This window comes from Varanus komodoensis, unplaced genomic scaffold (genome assembly GCF_004798865.1).
Source record: "Varanus komodoensis strain SLA01 unplaced genomic scaffold, ASM479886v1 scaffold52, whole genome shotgun sequence".
NCBI classification, from domain to species: Eukaryota; Metazoa; Chordata; class Lepidosauria; order Squamata; family Varanidae; genus Varanus; species Varanus komodoensis.
The window spans coordinates 4,598,835-4,617,526 of NW_025336114.1; the positions used below are offsets into that span (position 1 = coordinate 4,598,835).

The window sequence follows — 18,692 nt, forward strand, 5'->3', positions numbered from 1 at the left end:
GGTATGAAAAAGATGCTGAAAAATGCGGCATATGCATGGAAGTATGGCCCTAAAGATTGGTGCCAGCTTCACCTTAGATGACCAACAATCCCCCTGAACTTTCTATATTGGCTAATATGTTCTCAAAGCCTTAGGGCTTTTCTTCGCTGGTTTTTCACATGACCAACTAATTTCTCCAAAGTGCTAACAAAGTAGTAAGCATTTTTCAGTTACTGCAATATGGAAACTGGTACAGGGTTGGGAAGTTACTGGTTACAACTTCTGGAATATATTAAAATTAGTTATACAGCATGTGCAAGGAGACCAACTATGGTGAACAGCGTGATGAGGTACCTACAACTGTATCAAATAAGCCAGATTCTCAGCAGACCTAATTAAATCTATGAACTTAAGTCATTATATATGTCAGAGGGTTTGCTTTAATCATGACCAAATCTGGTCCAACCATGTGTATTTTAAAAACATACATTTAAAGGATTTGGGTCTAAGGACTGTTTCACATTATCCAAACAGATGCATCTATGAGTGTGCATGCTATGTCAGAGGCAGAAAGGGAAACTTTCCTAGTATAAGCACATGGTTCATGAGTCTACAAAACCCATCATTTTCTTATTTAAATCCACTACTCTAGAGTCTGAACACATTTTAAAGAAGAGCAGCAGAAACAGCTATCAATTTAAACTTCTTGTATTATTAATAAAGAAATACAGGAAGATGAGCCTGGTAGCCCCATTGAGTGCATCTGGGTCAAAGGAACATAATAGTAGGAGTCTACTATCCCTCCACACAATCAAGGAAAAGATGGAAATGACCCCTTTGTTAAGCAAATTGCCAGTATTTCAAGGAAGCTGATGTGGGAGTAATGGGGGACTCAAACATCTGTTGGGAGACAAATTCTGCCCTCTGAGCAATTCATGGCGGTTAACTTTCTTCTACATAAAGTGGAGCAGGGAACTAGAGGATCAGCTATCCTGACTTAATATGAACAGGGATGATTTAGCAGATAAAGTGGAAGTTACAGGAGTTCTGGGGGAAAATTACCACAACATAATTGAGTTCTCAATTTTAAAGGGAGCAAAAAATGGAGTATAGCCATACACATACTCTGGATTTTGGAAAAGCTGATTTTAATACACTCAGGACAATGGTAAGCAACGTTCCATGGCAAGTGACTCTAAGAAAAAAAAAAGAGCTCAAGGTGGGTGGAAGGTTTTGAAAAAGGCAATTTTAAAGGCACAATTACAAGCAATTCCAACAAAAACAACACATAGTGGGCAACAGAAGAAACCAGCGTGTCTCCACAAAAAAGCTGGAGTTGAACTAAAATAAAAAAAGACATGCACAGGAAGTGGAAAGAAGGCTAAATGACAAAAGAGGAGTACACACAGGTGGCGCTGAAGTGTAGGAATGACATCAGGAAAACTAAAGCTGAGAACGAGCTAAGGTTAGCAAGGGATGCCAACAACAACAAAAAGGGTTTTTTCAGATATGTTCACAGTAAACAGAGGAAAGAAATGGTGGTTCAACTTCGCAGTGAGGAGGGCAAAGTGGTAACAGGATGACAAAGAAAACGGTGAAGTGTTCAATTTGACTCATTCTTTTCCTAAAAGCAGGTCTATGACCCCTCAGCAGAAAGGAAGTACAAACCAAGAGTCAGGACTAAATTTCAGATTAATAAATGGTCACTATCTTTGACTGAGTTCAAATCTCCAGAGCCTCATGAGCAGCATTCTAGAGTAATAAAGGAACTAGCAGATGAACGCTCAGAACTACTGTCTATTATCTCTGAGAAATCATGGAGTGCCAAATAACTGGGGTTTTTCCTATCTTCAAAAAGGAGCATCCTGGGAACTACAAACCAGTCTGACATCAATCCCTGGGAAAATTTGAGAGCACACAATGAAGACGTCAGTCCGTAAGCATCTTGAAGACAATGAATAATTATTAGAAACCAGCAAGGATTTGTAAGGAACAAGTGTTGCTGGCCTAATCAGATTTTTTTTTTTTTTAATTCAGTAACCTCCCTTGTGGACTGTAGGAATGCTGTACACATATCTTGCTTTTGGCAAAGTGCCCCATGACATTCTGAGCAACAAACTGGCCAAAAGTGGGCCTGATGGAACAACTAGCAGGTGGATCCACAGGTGGCTACAGAGCTGAACACAGAAAGTGTTTCTCAGTGGCCCCTTCTCAGACTAGGGAGAGGTAATGAGTGGGGTACTGCAGGGTTCCGTCCTGTGCCCAGCACTCCAACATTTTTATTAATGACTTTGATAAAGAGGTGCAGGGGATTCTGATCAAATTTGCAGATGACACAAAATTGGGCAGACAGCTAATACCCTGGAAGACAGAAACAAAATTTAAAATGGTTTTGAAAGGCCGGAGTACCGGGCTGAAAGCAACAGAATAGGGACAATTGGAAAGTTTTACATCTAGGACAAGGGAACCAAATGCACAGTTACAAGATGGAAGAAACTTGGTTCAACAATCCTGCAAGTGAGAAGGATCCTGGAATTGTCCTTGATCACAGGTTAAATATGAGTCAACAATGTGATGTGGCTGCAAAGAACGGTAATGCTATACTGGGCTGCATTAATAGAAATATAGCTTTCAAATCAGGTGGGGTACTGGTTCCCCTCTATTTGGAACTGGTTAGGCTCCTTTTCTAGTATTGTCTCCAGTTGTGGACACCAGAAAGATGCAAATAAACTGAAAAAGTTCAGAGGAGGGCAACAGTGATGATCAGGGGCCCAGAAACAAAGCCCTGTGAAGAGAGATTGAATGAGCTGGGCATGTTCAGCCTTGATAAGACTGAGGGGAAGTTATGACAGCACTTTTCAAATACTTAAAAGGCTGTCATGCAGAGGAGGAGCAGGATCTCTTCTCAATCATTCCAAAGTGCAGGACATGGGATAATGGAATTAAGTTACGGGAAGGCAGATTCTGGCTAGAGCTGAGGAAACATTTCCTGGCTGTTAGAGCAGCGCAGGAATGGAACCAATTACCTAGGGAGGTTGCAGGCTCTTCCACACTGGAGACATTCAAGATGCAGTTGGACAGCCACGTCAGGAATGCTTTAACTTGAGGTCCTGCAATGAACAGGAAGTCGGATTCCATGGCCTTTTAGGCCCCTTCCAACTCCACTATTCTATGATTCTGTAGCTGAACTGTCTCTAAACACATTCAATACAGAAGCAATGTACTTGGCCTGTAGTCTCCATTAAGAGGCAACTTTCATTAGCACCAAAGGAAATTTAGTGGAAGCTTTTTCCAGATCATACAATGTCTTACATAAGTGTTTGGAAAATTTATTGCCACATATTTATTTATTTATTTTCCATATCGCCCAACAGCCAAAGCTCTCTGGGTGGTTCACAAAGCCCCCACCGATAGTTATTCAACAGACAGAGTCTGGCTTATCAAGTTTAGTTGTTTATAGAGATAGCACAGAATATTGTCTACAAATAAAATCAGATTTCCTGAAGTATTTCCAGTTCATATGATGTAAACAGTGTTGGAACCTTCAAATGTGTGAAGAGGGAAACTGTGGGTGCCACCAATCAAAAAGACGCACACTGTGTACAGGGTCCATTATAACTTGAACTCCATGGTCAAATCTTGGTTTTTTGCCACTCCAAACTGGTGAATCGTGGAACACCATTTTCACTCTGTGATGTCTCATGTCAGTGCTCACATTTATTGTGAACTGCAAAAGAAGTAAAACAGAAAATCTTCAATAGCATGCATTACTCACATCCTCTGAGTGGATAGTGTTACACACAAGCAAGAGGATTTGAGCCTATGTTTGCACCTTAATCTCTGAGGAAACTTGTCAAGTCAGTTTTGAGCAGCTGTAAGAATCAGCATTATTTACACTCAACAGCTATATATACAGTGACTATCTATACACCATGAAGTTTAGACTCTGATGAGCAGAGATTATGCCCTGCTCTCATTATACACTATGGACATACTTTCTATACTAGCAAGACTGGCACAAGACAGATTGCTCTGTGCATTAAGACGTGCAGTGATAAGCACAGCATTTCAGCACCTACCAAGGTAACTGTCATCCCCATGACTATAGGAATATATATAAAATCAAGCGTAGTGATCTGTAGTAAGCAGCAGTCTTGGTCAGGGTTCACATGTACATCTTCATATCGGACTGGTGGCTGAAGTCGTCTCAGACACTTATTCCTGAACTTGGGAGACTCAAAAGAAATACATACAATTCACTTTATAGAAAATGATTCTATATCTACAAACTTTCACCACTGAATATGGTCCCTACAGACTTAAATTTGGGTAAGATGGAAAGCATATGCCATGGAATGAACACTTGTTTTTGAGGAATCAGGACTAGTCCCTAATTGGCTTCACTTATTCTTTTCTTAACTGAAAGGGACTGATTATTTTTTGAAACTTTCTATAAGAATCTGCAGATACTAAATGAAAATATTTGAATTCTGAGCACTAGATATGCCATGGTATGATTACAGAAGAATAAATATCATCTAATTCAAGGATGGTCAGCCAGTGGAAATCAGGGCAAAAGCAGACTTGATTTAATCCTCAATCTTCTCCAGACACCACTTCCAGCACACTATCAAATGTTGCAACACAGCACGGGTATGAGGGGTCCTCTCTGAGCATAAGCTGCAATTTTGGAAGCATTCTGTCCACCTGCCCATTTTGGGTCAGATTGTGTAGCAAGACACCCCTTCCACTCATCAGTTGCTAACTAGAGACTAGAACAACCATCACAAATGCACACTTGGTCTACTATTTCAAAATGAGAAAGAAGGTGTCTGTTGATCAAAAATTAAGGCTTTAGACAATCAGTATAGGAAGTGAACTAATGGCCTCTTGCTTCAGATATGCATTAATTACATCTTTCCAGGCTCTCTCTGCCATATAACAATTTTCATTTGCCAAGTGACCTTCAATGCTTTTTCAAACTAATGAAGTTGTTCAAGTAGAAATTAGCAGCATCACCTCTTTTAATTATTTTAAATTGCTGCTTTTCATGGCTATTTTAATACTGTAGATTTAATTCGTTACTATTGCTTTTCCTTCTTTGTAGCTTGCTCTGTATACTTATTGGTAGATGAGTTGAGCCCCCCACACACATTCTAAAATGTTGCTATCTGATATTGGTACGTATTTCTCTTTCATACCTGCTTTTGGAATTTGAAGCTGAATTCCCACAGTGAAGACTGCCGGTCAACCTTTTTAGCCCAGAAAAGCAGGCACTAATCCAGAAAAGAGAAGGATTTGTGATATGTAGACTTAAGCTAGGTAGATATTAAGTTGCTCATTATAATACAGTCTGTTTAATAGTTGGAACTGCCCATGAATCAGAATCCTTATATTTAAAGTACAGCCTAACACATGCCCATGGCATGATGTGCACACAAGAAGAGCCATGCTGGATTGGATCCAGGATCCATCTGGTTCAACAGCTTAGCACTAATAGCTTAGTGCTATCAACATTGACTGCTGTTGGCTGTCCAGGAGAGGACCCTTTCTCAGGCATACCTGTAGATGCTAGAGGTTGAATCTGGGACAGTCTGCAAGCAAACTTTGTACTCCATTACTGGGCTACGATCCCTCTTGCAAGCCAGACGCCTCTGGAGAAACTTATACTACTGTGGTGTAGGTTACACTCATATTGAAAATTTGGCAGCAGAGCTACCATTCTACTAATTTGCTAGTTAGCTACAAGCTTTATTAATCCCCACCCTGTTGCCTTGAAAAATATGACCAAAGCAAAAACTGCTGTCCTGTGAAAATACCACTGCAAAACAACATCTACTGAAAAACTATGCCCTTGGTTGTATGTACTGGACAGACAAGTACCTACAGTAATAATGTAAGGCAGCAGGCCTTAAATCTTTTATGAAGGGGACGTGCACAGTTCAAACTATAATTAAGTGCAGAAGCATGCTCCCTGAACATAATCCCACTCCTTTGAGCAGCACTGAATATTAGTTACAAGGAGGAAGATAGTTAAGCTTATGAGTACCTCCTAAGGGGCAGAGGATGTCATCCACATGCCAGCTGTCCTACCCTTCAGATGTGTACCATGTGGCCTGCTGCTCCAAACAGTGAGGGTGTCTTTAAGGGCAAACTTCTGCTGACACCACAACAGCTCCAGTGTCCCACAGAAGCTACATTGGGAAAGAGAAAGGGACATTAAATAGGAAGAGCTGGATTCAGTAACAAAAATACCAAGTCTCTCTGCTTTGCATGCTCAACATATGGAGCCATTCCTCATTAATGAGAAGAGACTCCAAATAGGGAAAACCAAAATCCAAGTGTAAAGGTTCTCTGGTTGTACAGTGTGTAAAGACACTACCGTACACACAAATTGCATTTGCATGACTTGCATTTCAGTAATGCCAAGATACAGTGGAATCAGATTAATGGAAAATGTCTATGCTTTTAGAATTTAAGTCAAACCATAACTGTTACTGCAATACAGACTTTTGATATTTAATTTCCTTTTGCAAGTTATTACTTTTTCCAGACCAGGGATGTATAAATTATTAGTACTATAGCAACATTAGCTGTGGACACCAAAGCCGTTGTGATGTAAACATGAAGAATCCAAGATGTCAATTCTTCTGTCTCCACTGGATTGGGAATTAGCTAACCTCAACACCTCTTAGAACTGGAAAACTTTGACAGTGGGCTATAAGGTGCTTTGACAAAGCTATTAGTCATGCAACACACCATCAATGGACTTTCCAGAAAGAAACAATGCTGTCACAATCTGGTGTTTTATACACAGAAGGAAAATGTATATCTTTTAAGTATAAACATTTTAATTTCTATTAGCAAAGACATTTATAAGATGCAAGTTGATAATACAAAGAGCACTCCTAAGACAAAAAACACGTAGATTTTAACAAGTGGCCTCATTCACATGTATTTTATTACAAATAATAAAAAAAAGACATTAGCTTAACTGGATAGGAGCACTTTTCTTCAAACACATACTTTTGAATTTTTTAGAGTGCTTGGAGTAGACTCTGGAATAGCTGGATTCCTGGATATCCGAGAAACAAAAGGTCGATACATATGGTATAAAGAGCGAATTACACATGCACGGAGGCAGTACATCTTTTCTATTGACTCTGGCTGTAAACGGATTGGGAGGTATGCATTCCTGCAGTAGTGCCTAGAGAAAATTCAATACAAATCATTTTAAGGCAGAAATACCAAACATTATCTAAAACAGTGTTTCACACTTTGAATTTGCCCCCCATACTCAAAACACATTCAATCTTCTGCACACACCACCATTTCCATCATCAAATATCTGTTTCACAGTGCAGCAGGCACAGATTCTTGCACAGTCAAGTGCATGTAGTCTGATCATGTGTCAAAAAACTGTGTACTGAAGAACTAAATCAACACCTATATAAGAAAGAGAACAAAAACTGTATTTGGGGAACCTCCATCAGAACAAAGCAGCAGTTCTTCCCATAATTGGAACAGGGTGATGGGGCAAGTGGAACAGCAATCATTGTAACAAATCCAGTGCAAAGCAATGAGGATTCTCTGCCAGAAAGCATATATCCCAGTCATAAGCCCACCCATGTGTCCTACTAATATGAGGAAGGCTTCACTGTCCTCTCCTTGGAACTCTCCTTAATAGTTTTGTAAAACTACTAGGCCACTAACTAAAAATAAACTGCTACCTTCAAAATGCATGCCCTATCAAGATTTTTCTTACAGTACCATGCATCAAGATATGGGCAGCCAACACGCAAACAGTTCAGCAATCTAAGCTTATCAGTAAGACTCAAGACAGGAAAAAGAATTCAGAATAGATATTAGATGTTCTGGGATGTTTCTTTTTCATCTGTTTCTTATTATGCAATTCACTTCCAAGCTGCTACATTAAGGTTGCTCACTCATAACTTAAATATAAGTAGTGTTATCGTATGGAAGTCCAAGGATAAAATAATTTAACATTAGCTAAACACATTAAGCTAACGCTACACCAAGTACAAAGCTGTTTAACATGTTGACCTACTCAGTGATCCCTTGGGTGTGTTCTTCCTGCCCCTTCATGTTAGCTAAATGAGGTATAGCTTTGTACCTCATCCTGAGAAGACTTGCATGAGCCAGAACTTTATGCAGTGTGTCAGTATCATATGTTGTTTGTGGAAGAATGCATCCTAACAGGGCTGCAGTTCTTTTCCATTATCCCTGACTTGCAAGACAATATAGATACATGAAGTATGAAATCTTGTAGACTGGATAAGGCAACAGAGGATGATTTCACAGCCATAAATGGCCCTTAAAAGAAAGTCTAATAAAGAGCCCTAGTTATTACTACCTAGAATACCTTAATAGCCTTCTTTAATTTCCCTTTGAAGTGATTTGACAGTGTCACTGTGACTTTATATATTTCATATGCCGTTGCACACCAGTTTAGTTGTGTCATGCATGTTTGGTATGCATTCAGTATTACTGTTCCAATCAAACTGAGTTTATCTTGGACTTGGACAGTCTGGAGATATTGCAATTTCCATTTTATCATGATGACACATTTTGGAAGTCAATGTTACAATAAGCATTGTGACTAATTTCTGTACACACTGTTTACATCCAACTGAATAGCAAAGGCTCCTACATCACCAAGACTATCTAGTGAATAAATCATTTACATGGTGACATACCTTTTATAAAGTCTGGTCCAAAAGGCAGCAGTGCAAGTGACAGTCCAGGCTCTTTTACAAATGAGAGAAAAATTCACAGTGTCTTCTGGACGTATGTAGGATGCCAGCATCAACCAAATATCAATAGGATATTCTTTGCCTACTATCCCATCCAAATTTTCTGAAGATAATAAAAAAGTTTCCTTTTATTGCTGCAAATCAGCTCATGGTAATCACCTAATGATAGAATATCTAGGATTATCCCTTCAACAGCACATGAAGTAGCAAAACAATTGGCTCAAGTTCATCATGGCCAAGGAGAAATTTGAAGCCAGAGCTTCCTAGTGCTAATCCCCACTGCTTTTAACTAGAACTTTGTTTTCTTAACTGATAATGGTAAGAGAAAGGTAGTGTACATGCCAGTAACTAAATATAAAAAAGTGTTTCGGGCAGTTAAATAGTTCTCATGTAGGTAATATTCAAGAAGCTATTCAGTTGAGAAATAAGAATTTCAAGACAAACTTCTGTAAGCAGTATTTAATCACAGTTCTTACCTTTATGTCTTTTGCTTTTCTTTTTTCTAGTCAATATTGTATCATTGGTATCCTTAGAATCCATTTCATCACTACTACCACAGGACTCTACCACTGATAATACTTCATCAGTAGGTACACAAGATGCTTCCACACCACAGAGCGATTTTACTAAAACCACAAATACAGCAAATATGTTGGGATACATACTGGGATCTTTACTTTTATTATCCAACCACCAGAGCCGAAATAATAGGAAAAATGGTTCCAAATACATGTACTTCATTCTACATTGCTACTGGATTGCACTTGTGATGGCATGGAATGTTCAGTTTTTCAAGGAACTTGGCAGGATACAGTTCAGATTATTTAAGGAAGGGAAGTTGTCAGCTGGTTGGGATTAAAACCCCACACAGAAGCAAGCCAAGGACCTGGAAAGCCAAGGACTATTTCCTATTCTGGGAAACAGCCAAACTAAGAGGGAATCTAGAGACAGGATACTGAAGAAAGGGTGCAGAGACCAGGGAATGGACTATGGTGGAGAAATCTGAAGAAAGGGTAATTTGAGCAAAGGGCTAGGAGCTTGGGGAAAGAAAGGGCTAATTTGAGAAGGGCTGCTTATAGAAGTTCTAATGTAAGAGGCGTGTAAAAAACAGGAAGCTTCAATCTACAGGCTGTAGACACATCAAGTTTAAAAATGAGGTGCCCAAAGGGAAGCCAGACTGGGGCAAAGCTACACATATCTTCTAGAGATAGGAGCTGTATGTTACTGACAAGGAGATTTGGAAGAGTGGGTATTCCAGATCCCAAGTGCCATAAATGAGACAACTTAGTATTACCAATCCAGAGTCCCCAGGGGAATTCTGCCTTGGACTGTTACTGAAGAATTGTGACCTAGCAACTATACAGGCTGAAATGAAAGAAGGTAGGAGATGAGTATCTGCATGTCACCTGCTGATTGATATTAACCATTGGTTATTTGGCAATTGGGCTCTTTTAGCTCATCATTGCTTATAACAATATTTCTTAATTTTTGATACCCAAGGTACTTTTTAAAAATTAAATGCAGACATGATCTCTCTCTTTTATTTAAAGACTCATATGAATTTCCTTTTATCAGCTTCCAAGAAAAGCGGTAAGCATCCTCCTTGTAACAGCATGATAGCACAATTAATTCTGAGAAATGGGGATGTTCCATTTGTCAAATGCTGGCTGCAACAAAGAAATTTGGTATGTTTTTCCTCAAAATTTCATTACTTGTTCTAGATAACCGGGTCAATTCTACAAGGTAACTCTTGCTTCAACAGGGCTACAAAGGGAAATGCATAGTAGCTTAATGGATTTTTTTCGTATTGAAGTTCTACCGTTACAAAGCGGCAGGCAAACAAGAGCTACCATACAGTACCACCCAGCATTTTTTTTATAAGTGCCTCAACTCCAAGGAGTTTTTAGTGCTACTCCAACACCAGATGGCTTTTGAAGCGGGTCCCGGAGTAAACCGAAACTCCTGTGGGCCCGCCATCCACGGACATACCTTCCTTCTGCACCGCATTGGCCACCGCCTTTTTCACGCGCCCAGATTTCACCACGGCAGGGTCCGAGTTGGCGTAGTCAGCCACGGTCACTGCGCAGGGAAAGCGACAGAGGTCAAGGGCCGCGACAGGATACAATGGCTGCCACCGGCCACGACAACGGCGCCCGATTACTCACCGCGCTCCAAGCAGACGTCGTCGGCCCGAAACTTGAGACGCTTTCGGGTGCCGCGCTTGCGCATGGCGGAGGGGGGTGCCGCTACCGGTCGGTCTTGGGGCGCCATTTCGTCAGCAGGGGCCGAGCCGCGGAGCCTCGTCCGTCGGCTCGGAGAAGCTCCCTAGCCATCCCGCACTCGGTAGCACCCTAACCCGACGTCAGGGCAACTCTCGCGACAACTAGAACATCTCAGCGCGCAGGATGAACGTCATCAACTTGCGACGATACTGGATGCTGTTATGTGCGCTGCCGCATAGGGACTGGATAATTATGCCCGCTCTTCTTCATGTACAGAAATTATTTTCCGTGTCTTGATTTAAAATGTTTGGGGTGGACTTCCAATAAAAGGCTTTCACTACCCGACGCAGTTGCTGAGACGGTCCAGTGAGATCCTTGGAAGAAGCGTGGGATGTAATTTTGTTCTTTTCTAGATGCTTTCCCCTTCCTCTGGCCGCCTACCACCAACTGATCAAAACCAAACCAAACCACCTTTGATTCGGAACTTACTGAAACTTTCCTTGGCTCTGAGCCGTGACTACATAAACAGTTTTCTGCAGCATAGTTGACACAGTATGAAATATTCATGTCTTTTTTTCTTACTCTTGAAGAAAGAAAGAAAGTTAAACTGCGGATGTACAGAGTTCCTTTAAGACAGCCTTCACAGATGAACCGAGTAGCTTTTACTGCAAGTAAGGAGCCTATATGCCACTGGAATACACTGCCAACTTAGCTGCTTGTCCCCACACCTTTCACTACATAAGCAAGGTATTTGAAAAGAAGCAGAGTATGTTATCTTCCTGTGGTTGGGGAGCAGTCAGCTTTTTCTTTGGGCTGCATCTTCTTGGAGACGATACTCAGCATTTGGAGGTAAATGCTCCTCCAGATCTTCTTGTAATACTTCTCCCCTCAAATAATCGCAAGCAGCCTAACAAGACAGCTCAGCTCAAGTCTCCTTTTCTCCAAGCCTCAAATTGTCTCATTAAAGTCTTAACATACTAACAGACATCAGGACATGTTTAGATTCATTGTCCAAATAGCTTACCCTCAAGTTTTCCCATACAAAATGAAAACTATCTCCCATTTCTTCATTTATTTCTTTCATTAGATTACAATTAGTTTTTCCCTTCCATTGTCTTAAACTTCTATTGCTGGCAAAATTGTTGCTTTCCTCCTAGCTAAGAATTAACTAAGAGTTATAGGCTGAAAAATTCTAGTTACATACTGGAAGAAACAACACTTCATATAGATTGAAGAAATATTCTGCAAAGGCCCAAGTAACAGATTAGGATTTCTTACGTGATCCACATTAAATGGTGCTGTATTAACCATAAATAGGATTGCCAACTGATCAGGAAAGAATGGCCTAGTTTTCATTTGTGATTTGAAGAAATGCTTGATCTTCCAGCATTAGATGGTATTTTTCATATTACTGAGTGCTTAATTGCAGATCAGGTTGCTGTTTAAGGCACAGAAGTTGCAACACATAGAAACTCAAATTTATTCATGGCAGAAGTACCAGTCTCAGAGGGCCTAAGTAAAAAAAAAAAAAAAAAAAAAAAAACCTCACTTTGGTTCAGTTCTACTCTGACTAAAACATTTGCAATAAGATGTGCATGATTTAAGGAGTAAAAACACTTTAAATTCAGATTATGTTTTGACTGAAACTGAATGAGACTCTTTGGGGTTAGATTAGGTAGGACTACAATCATAGATTCAATATGGAGTAAGTCCCACTAAACTTAAACATGAACAGGACTGTGCTTTAACATTCAGGTATTGGTTTGACAGGCCTCAACCAATTCAAGTAGCATGGGGAAATTCTGTTCATACACTTCTAATACATAATCAAGGATGGAACAAGTTTTTTGGTCTAACTTCTTAGGAAGTGCATACAGAGTAAAACTTGGCTGCAGTTTGCTAAAAGGGATTATAAAGCCTAAAGATTCAGGCTGAAAGTGAGCTTTATTTTAACACCCCCCCCCCCCAAAAAAAGAAAACCCCTTAGTTTTATAACAAAGACTTTTAGCAACACCTAAAAATGATCTTAGCAATATTGCTGTCTGAGCACTACACAAGGAATTTATGCTACATGTAAATACTAAATTTTCTTCTTTCTAAACTACTATCTACATGTACTGAAATAAAGTATAATGTTAAAGCCAGAGACCTTCATCATGATTACTGTTTTGGGATCCTAGAGGACACCAGAAAATGGAAGCCAGGAAAAAAACCCCTTTGCATAAAGTATTCAATGGGACTTAGACTACAATCATATGCACACTTACCTGGGACTATTAGATTTCTTTGATGCTGGAGTAAGTCATAGCAGGGCTCCTGTAGTTTTAACAGTGGCAGGAAGAAAACCAGCAGTTAATGTTCAAGCTGCTGCATTTATACCTGCCATGCACATAAACCCAGCCAAACAATAGGGGGCAATCTGATCTAAATGTTAGAATATTACTGGTTTGCCTAGAATGTCGTGGTCTTCTACTGCTGTTGGAACAGGAGATTAAAAAGAGAGATGATGAATTCCTAGCTTTTTTTTATTGTTTTTACTTTGTGTTAGTCTGTATCTTGCTAAAGTTATATGCAGATTTATCCACCCCTTTAGTGAATTATTACAATTGTTAAATATAATACAACAATAAAATATAGCATTATAGCATTAATTACTAAATCCTTTGTGTGTGTGTCACGATTCCACTACTACTTATGCATTTGAACATCCAAGAAGCTTTTGCATAAGAGTTCGGTATATGCTTACTCAGAAGTAGGTCCCATTGAGTTTAAAGGAATTTACTTTCAGCTAAAGCTCATCACCAAAAGTTCTTGTGTAAACTTTAGTCTTTGGCATAAGATGTTTTCACAAGGAAGGGAAAGAATTAGAAATCTGTCATCATTGCACCTGATTTGGCTGAATTTCATACCAATCCATGTTAAGAATGAGCAATGGGAAGAGAATACACACACACATACTGCAATTAAAAATAAATGGTCAAGATGGCTTACAACAATATAAACATCATAGAACTAAAACAGCTTACAGGGAGTGTTAAAAATCTAGCAAAGATAGAACAGCAGCAATGTAAAATGTTGGGAAAAGTAAAAGGTCTTTGCCCAGAAACTGCTGCTTCTATCAATGAGAGAGCCCTCTCTCCGTTCATCATCCATCTCAGATGGCATCAAGGGTGTTAGGAGGAGAGTTTTTCAAGTACCTTTTAATGCATGATCTCAGCTATCTGGGCTCCTTCTAAGAAAACTTCAACTTGTAGTTGTAAAAGGGATAAACAGGGAGAAAACCCCCACCAGTATTATATTGTGCTTTTATAAACCTGCGGTGTGGTGACAACATTTTACAGTCTTGATTTTCCTAATTTCTTGTTGTAATCACACCATACTGAATCTGGAAAAGGTACAGAACAGAGCAGTCAATAGTTGGGGCATCTCCTCAGTATGGCTAGTTTTTCTGTTTTTATTTTTTGATGCTGTTTGGTTAAGGAAAATATGGGGACATTATAGAGCACAGGCGGTGAACTCCTGGTTTATGAGGCCCTTCCTGGTTTAAGATTGTGAACTTAAAAATATTTTTCCTGGCTTTCTCTAATTCTTCTTTCTTTGCAGCAATTCAGCTACAATGTTAAATAATATTTCATATAGCATCATTGTTTAAATATGCATTTATTGAACTTGTCAGTGGCCAATAATTCAGCCTTCTCTTCTCCCTGCCAGAATCAAATCTAGAAATCACGTCTTATTAAAAGCACAGAGGAGACTTGGAATAGAGAACAATTTGAGGAGCAGGTCTGTAGCTAGGCTATCATAGCATCTGAGAATAGTGAGCTTCCAGGGTTTTATAAAAACGTGGCTTTTGCGTTAACAATGCTTCCACGAATGTATTATCCCTGGAATCTCCTCACCCAGTATATAATCATACAGCAGTGTTAACTATAGTCTTATGCGCATCTACTCAGCCCTATTACGTTCAATAGAACTTAGTCGCAGGTGTTTGTTGAATTGCAGCCAAGCTGACTCGCCCGGATATAGAACTCTCAACTTTGTAATGGAACAAACTAAGCATTCTACCCTGTGCTTGTTTCCTTACAGATAGCCCCTTAAGCTCCCATTCCCAATCTCAGTGAAGTTTACTTCTGAGTAAACGGGCATACAGTCCACCTAGCAAATAAAAACAGGTGAATACGCACTGATCTAACTCAAAGCAATAATACTCCCACTAACTGTAGGACAAGGATCATTATATAGCTGCTTTTCTGGTGGAGAGGAGAAAGGAGACCAGCCAAAGGCGCTGATCCATAGAACAGATTTCCAATGAAAAGCGGTCTAAGTAAGCTCATTGAGGCTAGACGCAAGCAGCCCACACTCTTGCTGCGCTCTCCTTATCCGCATGGGGAGAGGCGGGGCCAGTAAGAAGCTCGTGTAGGGATGGCTTTGTCCTATTGAAACGGAGATGATTAATATTCAGGAGGGCAGGCGGGATTAAGCGGGGGGTGTGGTTGTATTTGAGAGATGGAGGGGCGTGGCCTGGTGCGAGCAGGGAATGTTTGGTCGCCGCTGCGATAAGAGATTTCTTTCTGAAGCCGGTGAGCGGCGGTCTGTTTCTAAGAGCGGTAAGATGGAGCCGTACCTTTCGCTCTGTCCCTCCGCTTCTCGGAGGCGGCATACCCGGATGGAACGGGAGCGGGCGTTACAGAACCGGGAATTTAGTGGGGGAAAGAATAACGTGGTTGTTTGGCGGTGCCGGTTTTTGTCGTTACATTTGAGTTGCCGCAGCTAGCCGGGCATGGATGGATGGATGAATGGAGGAGCCCCGGGCGACTCGCGCAGCGGCCCTTTCGTGGCTTGAACCGACGAGGGGAGCGCGCCGCTCGCTCGCTCGCTCGCTCGCTCGCTCTCCAGGCCTTTCTGCCCGCCTGTCCTTGCCGCAGCACGCCAGCCCCCCTCCCATGGTTCCGCCGCGGCTGCGGGGGGCAACTGAGGCCGCGAGTAGGTGCCTCGCGTGACTCGTGGGTGGCTGCACGTACATGCCACCCTCGGCTTTTGGCTTGCCGTCACGCGAGGGATGCAGAGCCTTGGTGGTGGGTTGCCTCTGCGGTCCACCGGCGATGTGGACTGCGGGCTGTCTGGCAGCCCCGCTGGCTGTTGCAGTCTAAGTCCTTGGGGGAGCCTTTTGAGCTTTGTAACCTGCCTGGAGCCGCTCTCCCAGTAAAGCCGAGCGTGGCGGCAGTGAAGGTGATGGGCGTCGGCACGGGCAGGGTAGGGCTGCGATGCTCAACTGCTCTGAAGAAGACGTGTGGTAAGCCCGGCCTGGCTTTTCCGTCTCCGCTCGATTCTTTGATGCCAGCTGAGATACTGAGGAGGAACATGCGGGCCTTTTGTGCTGTGTTAGTGTGAGGATGGCATGTGGCTCTTATAGGGGCAAAGTCAAAAAGCAAAATGCAGTCCACTTTTTAAAAGATTTACCCCTAGGAATGCAAGATCTCTTACCCTAATTTCTTCTGGCATTTTCAGTTCCAAATGCATTTGTGTTGCTTTGGGAGTGGTTATATTCAACACTTGCAAGATGGGTTCTTTTAAAGCCATTTGGCTTCTGTTTAAAAAAAGTGCTGAATATCACAAATGGTTCTTGTACTTATGTGACTTGAGAGACTCTGGTACTGACATGCAGTTGATATTACTTGGTTGGATCCAGACGTAGTCATACTTGAAATAAGATCCATTCAAACTCTCAGTTGTTGCTAACTGAAACCCTATTTATTTTAAGTAATCCACTCCAAGCATAGCTAAGTCTGGATCTGACCATACTGAGACTAATCCTTTTTCCAATAGGTGCTATGTATTTGAGGTGGGGTTATCACAGGATTCAGTGAAACCCAATAAAGTTGTGGGGCTCAGTTTCTTCCTAGGAAGTAATAAAGTGCCTGATTTTTTGTAATTGTATTTATTGTGAAATAATGAACATTATATTGTGACATGGTATAACTGCTCACTATGGGGAAACGCAAGCTTAATTACTATGAGTATGCTAATACTAAGTATGCTTAGTATGCTCATACTAAGATGGGAAGGCTCTACTTCCAGAGGTAAATATGCAAGCTTGAGATCCCCCCCCCCCCACCCCAAACACACACATACATACACTAGCACTTGTCCAGAAGATTTTGAAATCAGGCCTGAAATAAGAAGGAACAGATGGATGTGACAAATGGCTGAAAAACACATAAGGGGACAGCATGACAGTACAGAACAAGAGAAACAGCTGTCATAGCACACCAGCTGCTGAACTGCTCTTTAGTGTCCTATAAGCATCATGGTTGCTTTTATAATTATGACAGTACATACAGACCAGGACAAAATGGATAGAAATATATGCAAGATTTAAGCATATCGGGTAAATGCATTGAAACAGTTCTATAAAGTAATCCCTTGCTTTTAGTATTGCTTAAACAGTTGTGTTTTTCATTTACAAATGTGACAATTCTGCATCCCGCACTTCCATCAATTTAATGTAGAAGCTCTGAGTCTTGTTTAATGTATAGCAGGTGAAGTTTCTATGCTCCTAACACTTGCAAGACACATTGAATTCTGGTATTGCCCATGCCTAGCATTGCAGCCTAGGATGAATTAACTAAGGGTGGAATACTATGCAGATTCAGACAAAACATGAAATATGAGCAGAACAAATATGACTTGACTGGCAGTGCTTACTTGGATTCTAAGCATGGCATTGGGAAGATTAGTGAGGTGAGAGGATGGATGCTCTGACCTTGGCTACTGGGAATTTATATTTCCATCCAGGAAGAACATACACCATGGGTATGATTATCTTTGTCCCAGTCATCAGGCAGAGATGAGCAACTGTATAGTGCTTGCTGCTTATGTCCCAGCAAAAACACTACTCAAATGTCAATTGTCTCACATCTGCAGAGGTGAAAAGCAAGGGTACTTTGGTCCTAGTCACTGGTCAAAGGACCACCAAGGTCCTCTGGGTAATTTTGCCTTTCTTATTCATCAGCAGGAGAATAGTTTATCTTTGCCTGGATGCAGGTGCTTTTTAATAACTTATGCCTTGCTCTGCTATTGCCAAACCAAACACTCTCATTTTTAGATTGCTTCCATGTATATTGTTTAGACTGTGATGCTGAAAGAAAGGGCTATGTCTTTAGTTTATGACTGTATACCACCTATTTATACAGGCATTTTAGAAATAATGTCGTTAATAATAATAATGCGCCCTCCATATTTTGTTAATGTAGCCATTCTAGAAGTAATAAATACAAAAAGTAGAGGCAATTCTATAGATAGGGTTGTATATACTGTTGGCTACAAAAGTTGAAATTTCACATTAAAATAATCAAATGTACCAAGAAAAGTTTTTATTTGAATGTTTTATTTTGAATATATTCTGATGCTTTGCTTACACCATGATACTAAGTGTTCCTGTTCATGAGTAAGTAAGGCCCTGACTGTGTCTGCCTTATCATGTTTTCCTCACTGTTAAACATGTGGTGTTTAAGCATTAATGTTTCTAAGTTGTTATCAAACTTTTCTGCACGTCAAGCCTCCTGACTTACATGCTTCTCTTCTTTTCCAGGTGGAGGTTGCCTTCAGATTTATAGATAAAAAGTCAGTTTGTCCATCAACTGGGGAATAAGTGGGGTTCCAGTGGAAGGCATGCAGGGCTGTAGCTGGGTAGTAAAACAGGTGCTTTGTAGGCACA

At 40.7% G+C, this 18,692-nt stretch overlaps 2 protein-coding genes across 5 annotated transcripts in view; one reads left to right on the forward strand and one right to left on the reverse strand.

Moving 5' to 3' along the window:
• Positions 1-3,419: 3,419 nt before the first annotated feature.
• Positions 3,420-11,112, reverse strand: TMEM183A (transmembrane protein 183A). 2 transcript variants are annotated; one of them, XM_044447588.1, is made up of 8 exons: positions 10,919-11,112; positions 10,743-10,832; positions 9,230-9,379; positions 8,697-8,856; positions 7,006-7,186; positions 5,181-5,255; positions 4,059-4,214; positions 3,420-3,706 (listed from the first exon to the last, which is right to left on the reverse strand). In XM_044447588.1, the coding sequence occupies exons 1-8, from the start codon at positions 11,022-11,024 to the stop codon at positions 3,524-3,526; spliced, it is 1,101 nt and encodes a 366-aa protein (XP_044303523.1). In that variant the 5' UTR covers positions 11,025-11,112; the 3' UTR covers positions 3,420-3,523. The 2 variants fall into 2 exon arrangements, 1 of the variants encoding a protein (XP_044303523.1); XR_006416432.1 differs by lacking the exon at positions 3,420-3,706 and adding an exon at positions 6,029-6,173 and having other exon boundaries at positions 4,147-4,214.
• A 101-nt stretch (positions 11,113-11,213) lies between these two features.
• The window catches only part of PPFIA4 (PTPRF interacting protein alpha 4), a 137,696-nt gene continuing 130,217 nt past the window's right edge, over positions 11,214-18,692 (forward strand). For all 3 annotated transcript variants that reach the window (XM_044447551.1, XM_044447554.1, XM_044447553.1), the window contains exon 1: positions 11,214-11,722. The gene's annotated coding sequence lies outside the window, so the exon portion shown is untranslated. The remainder of the gene's footprint in view (positions 11,723-18,692) is intronic.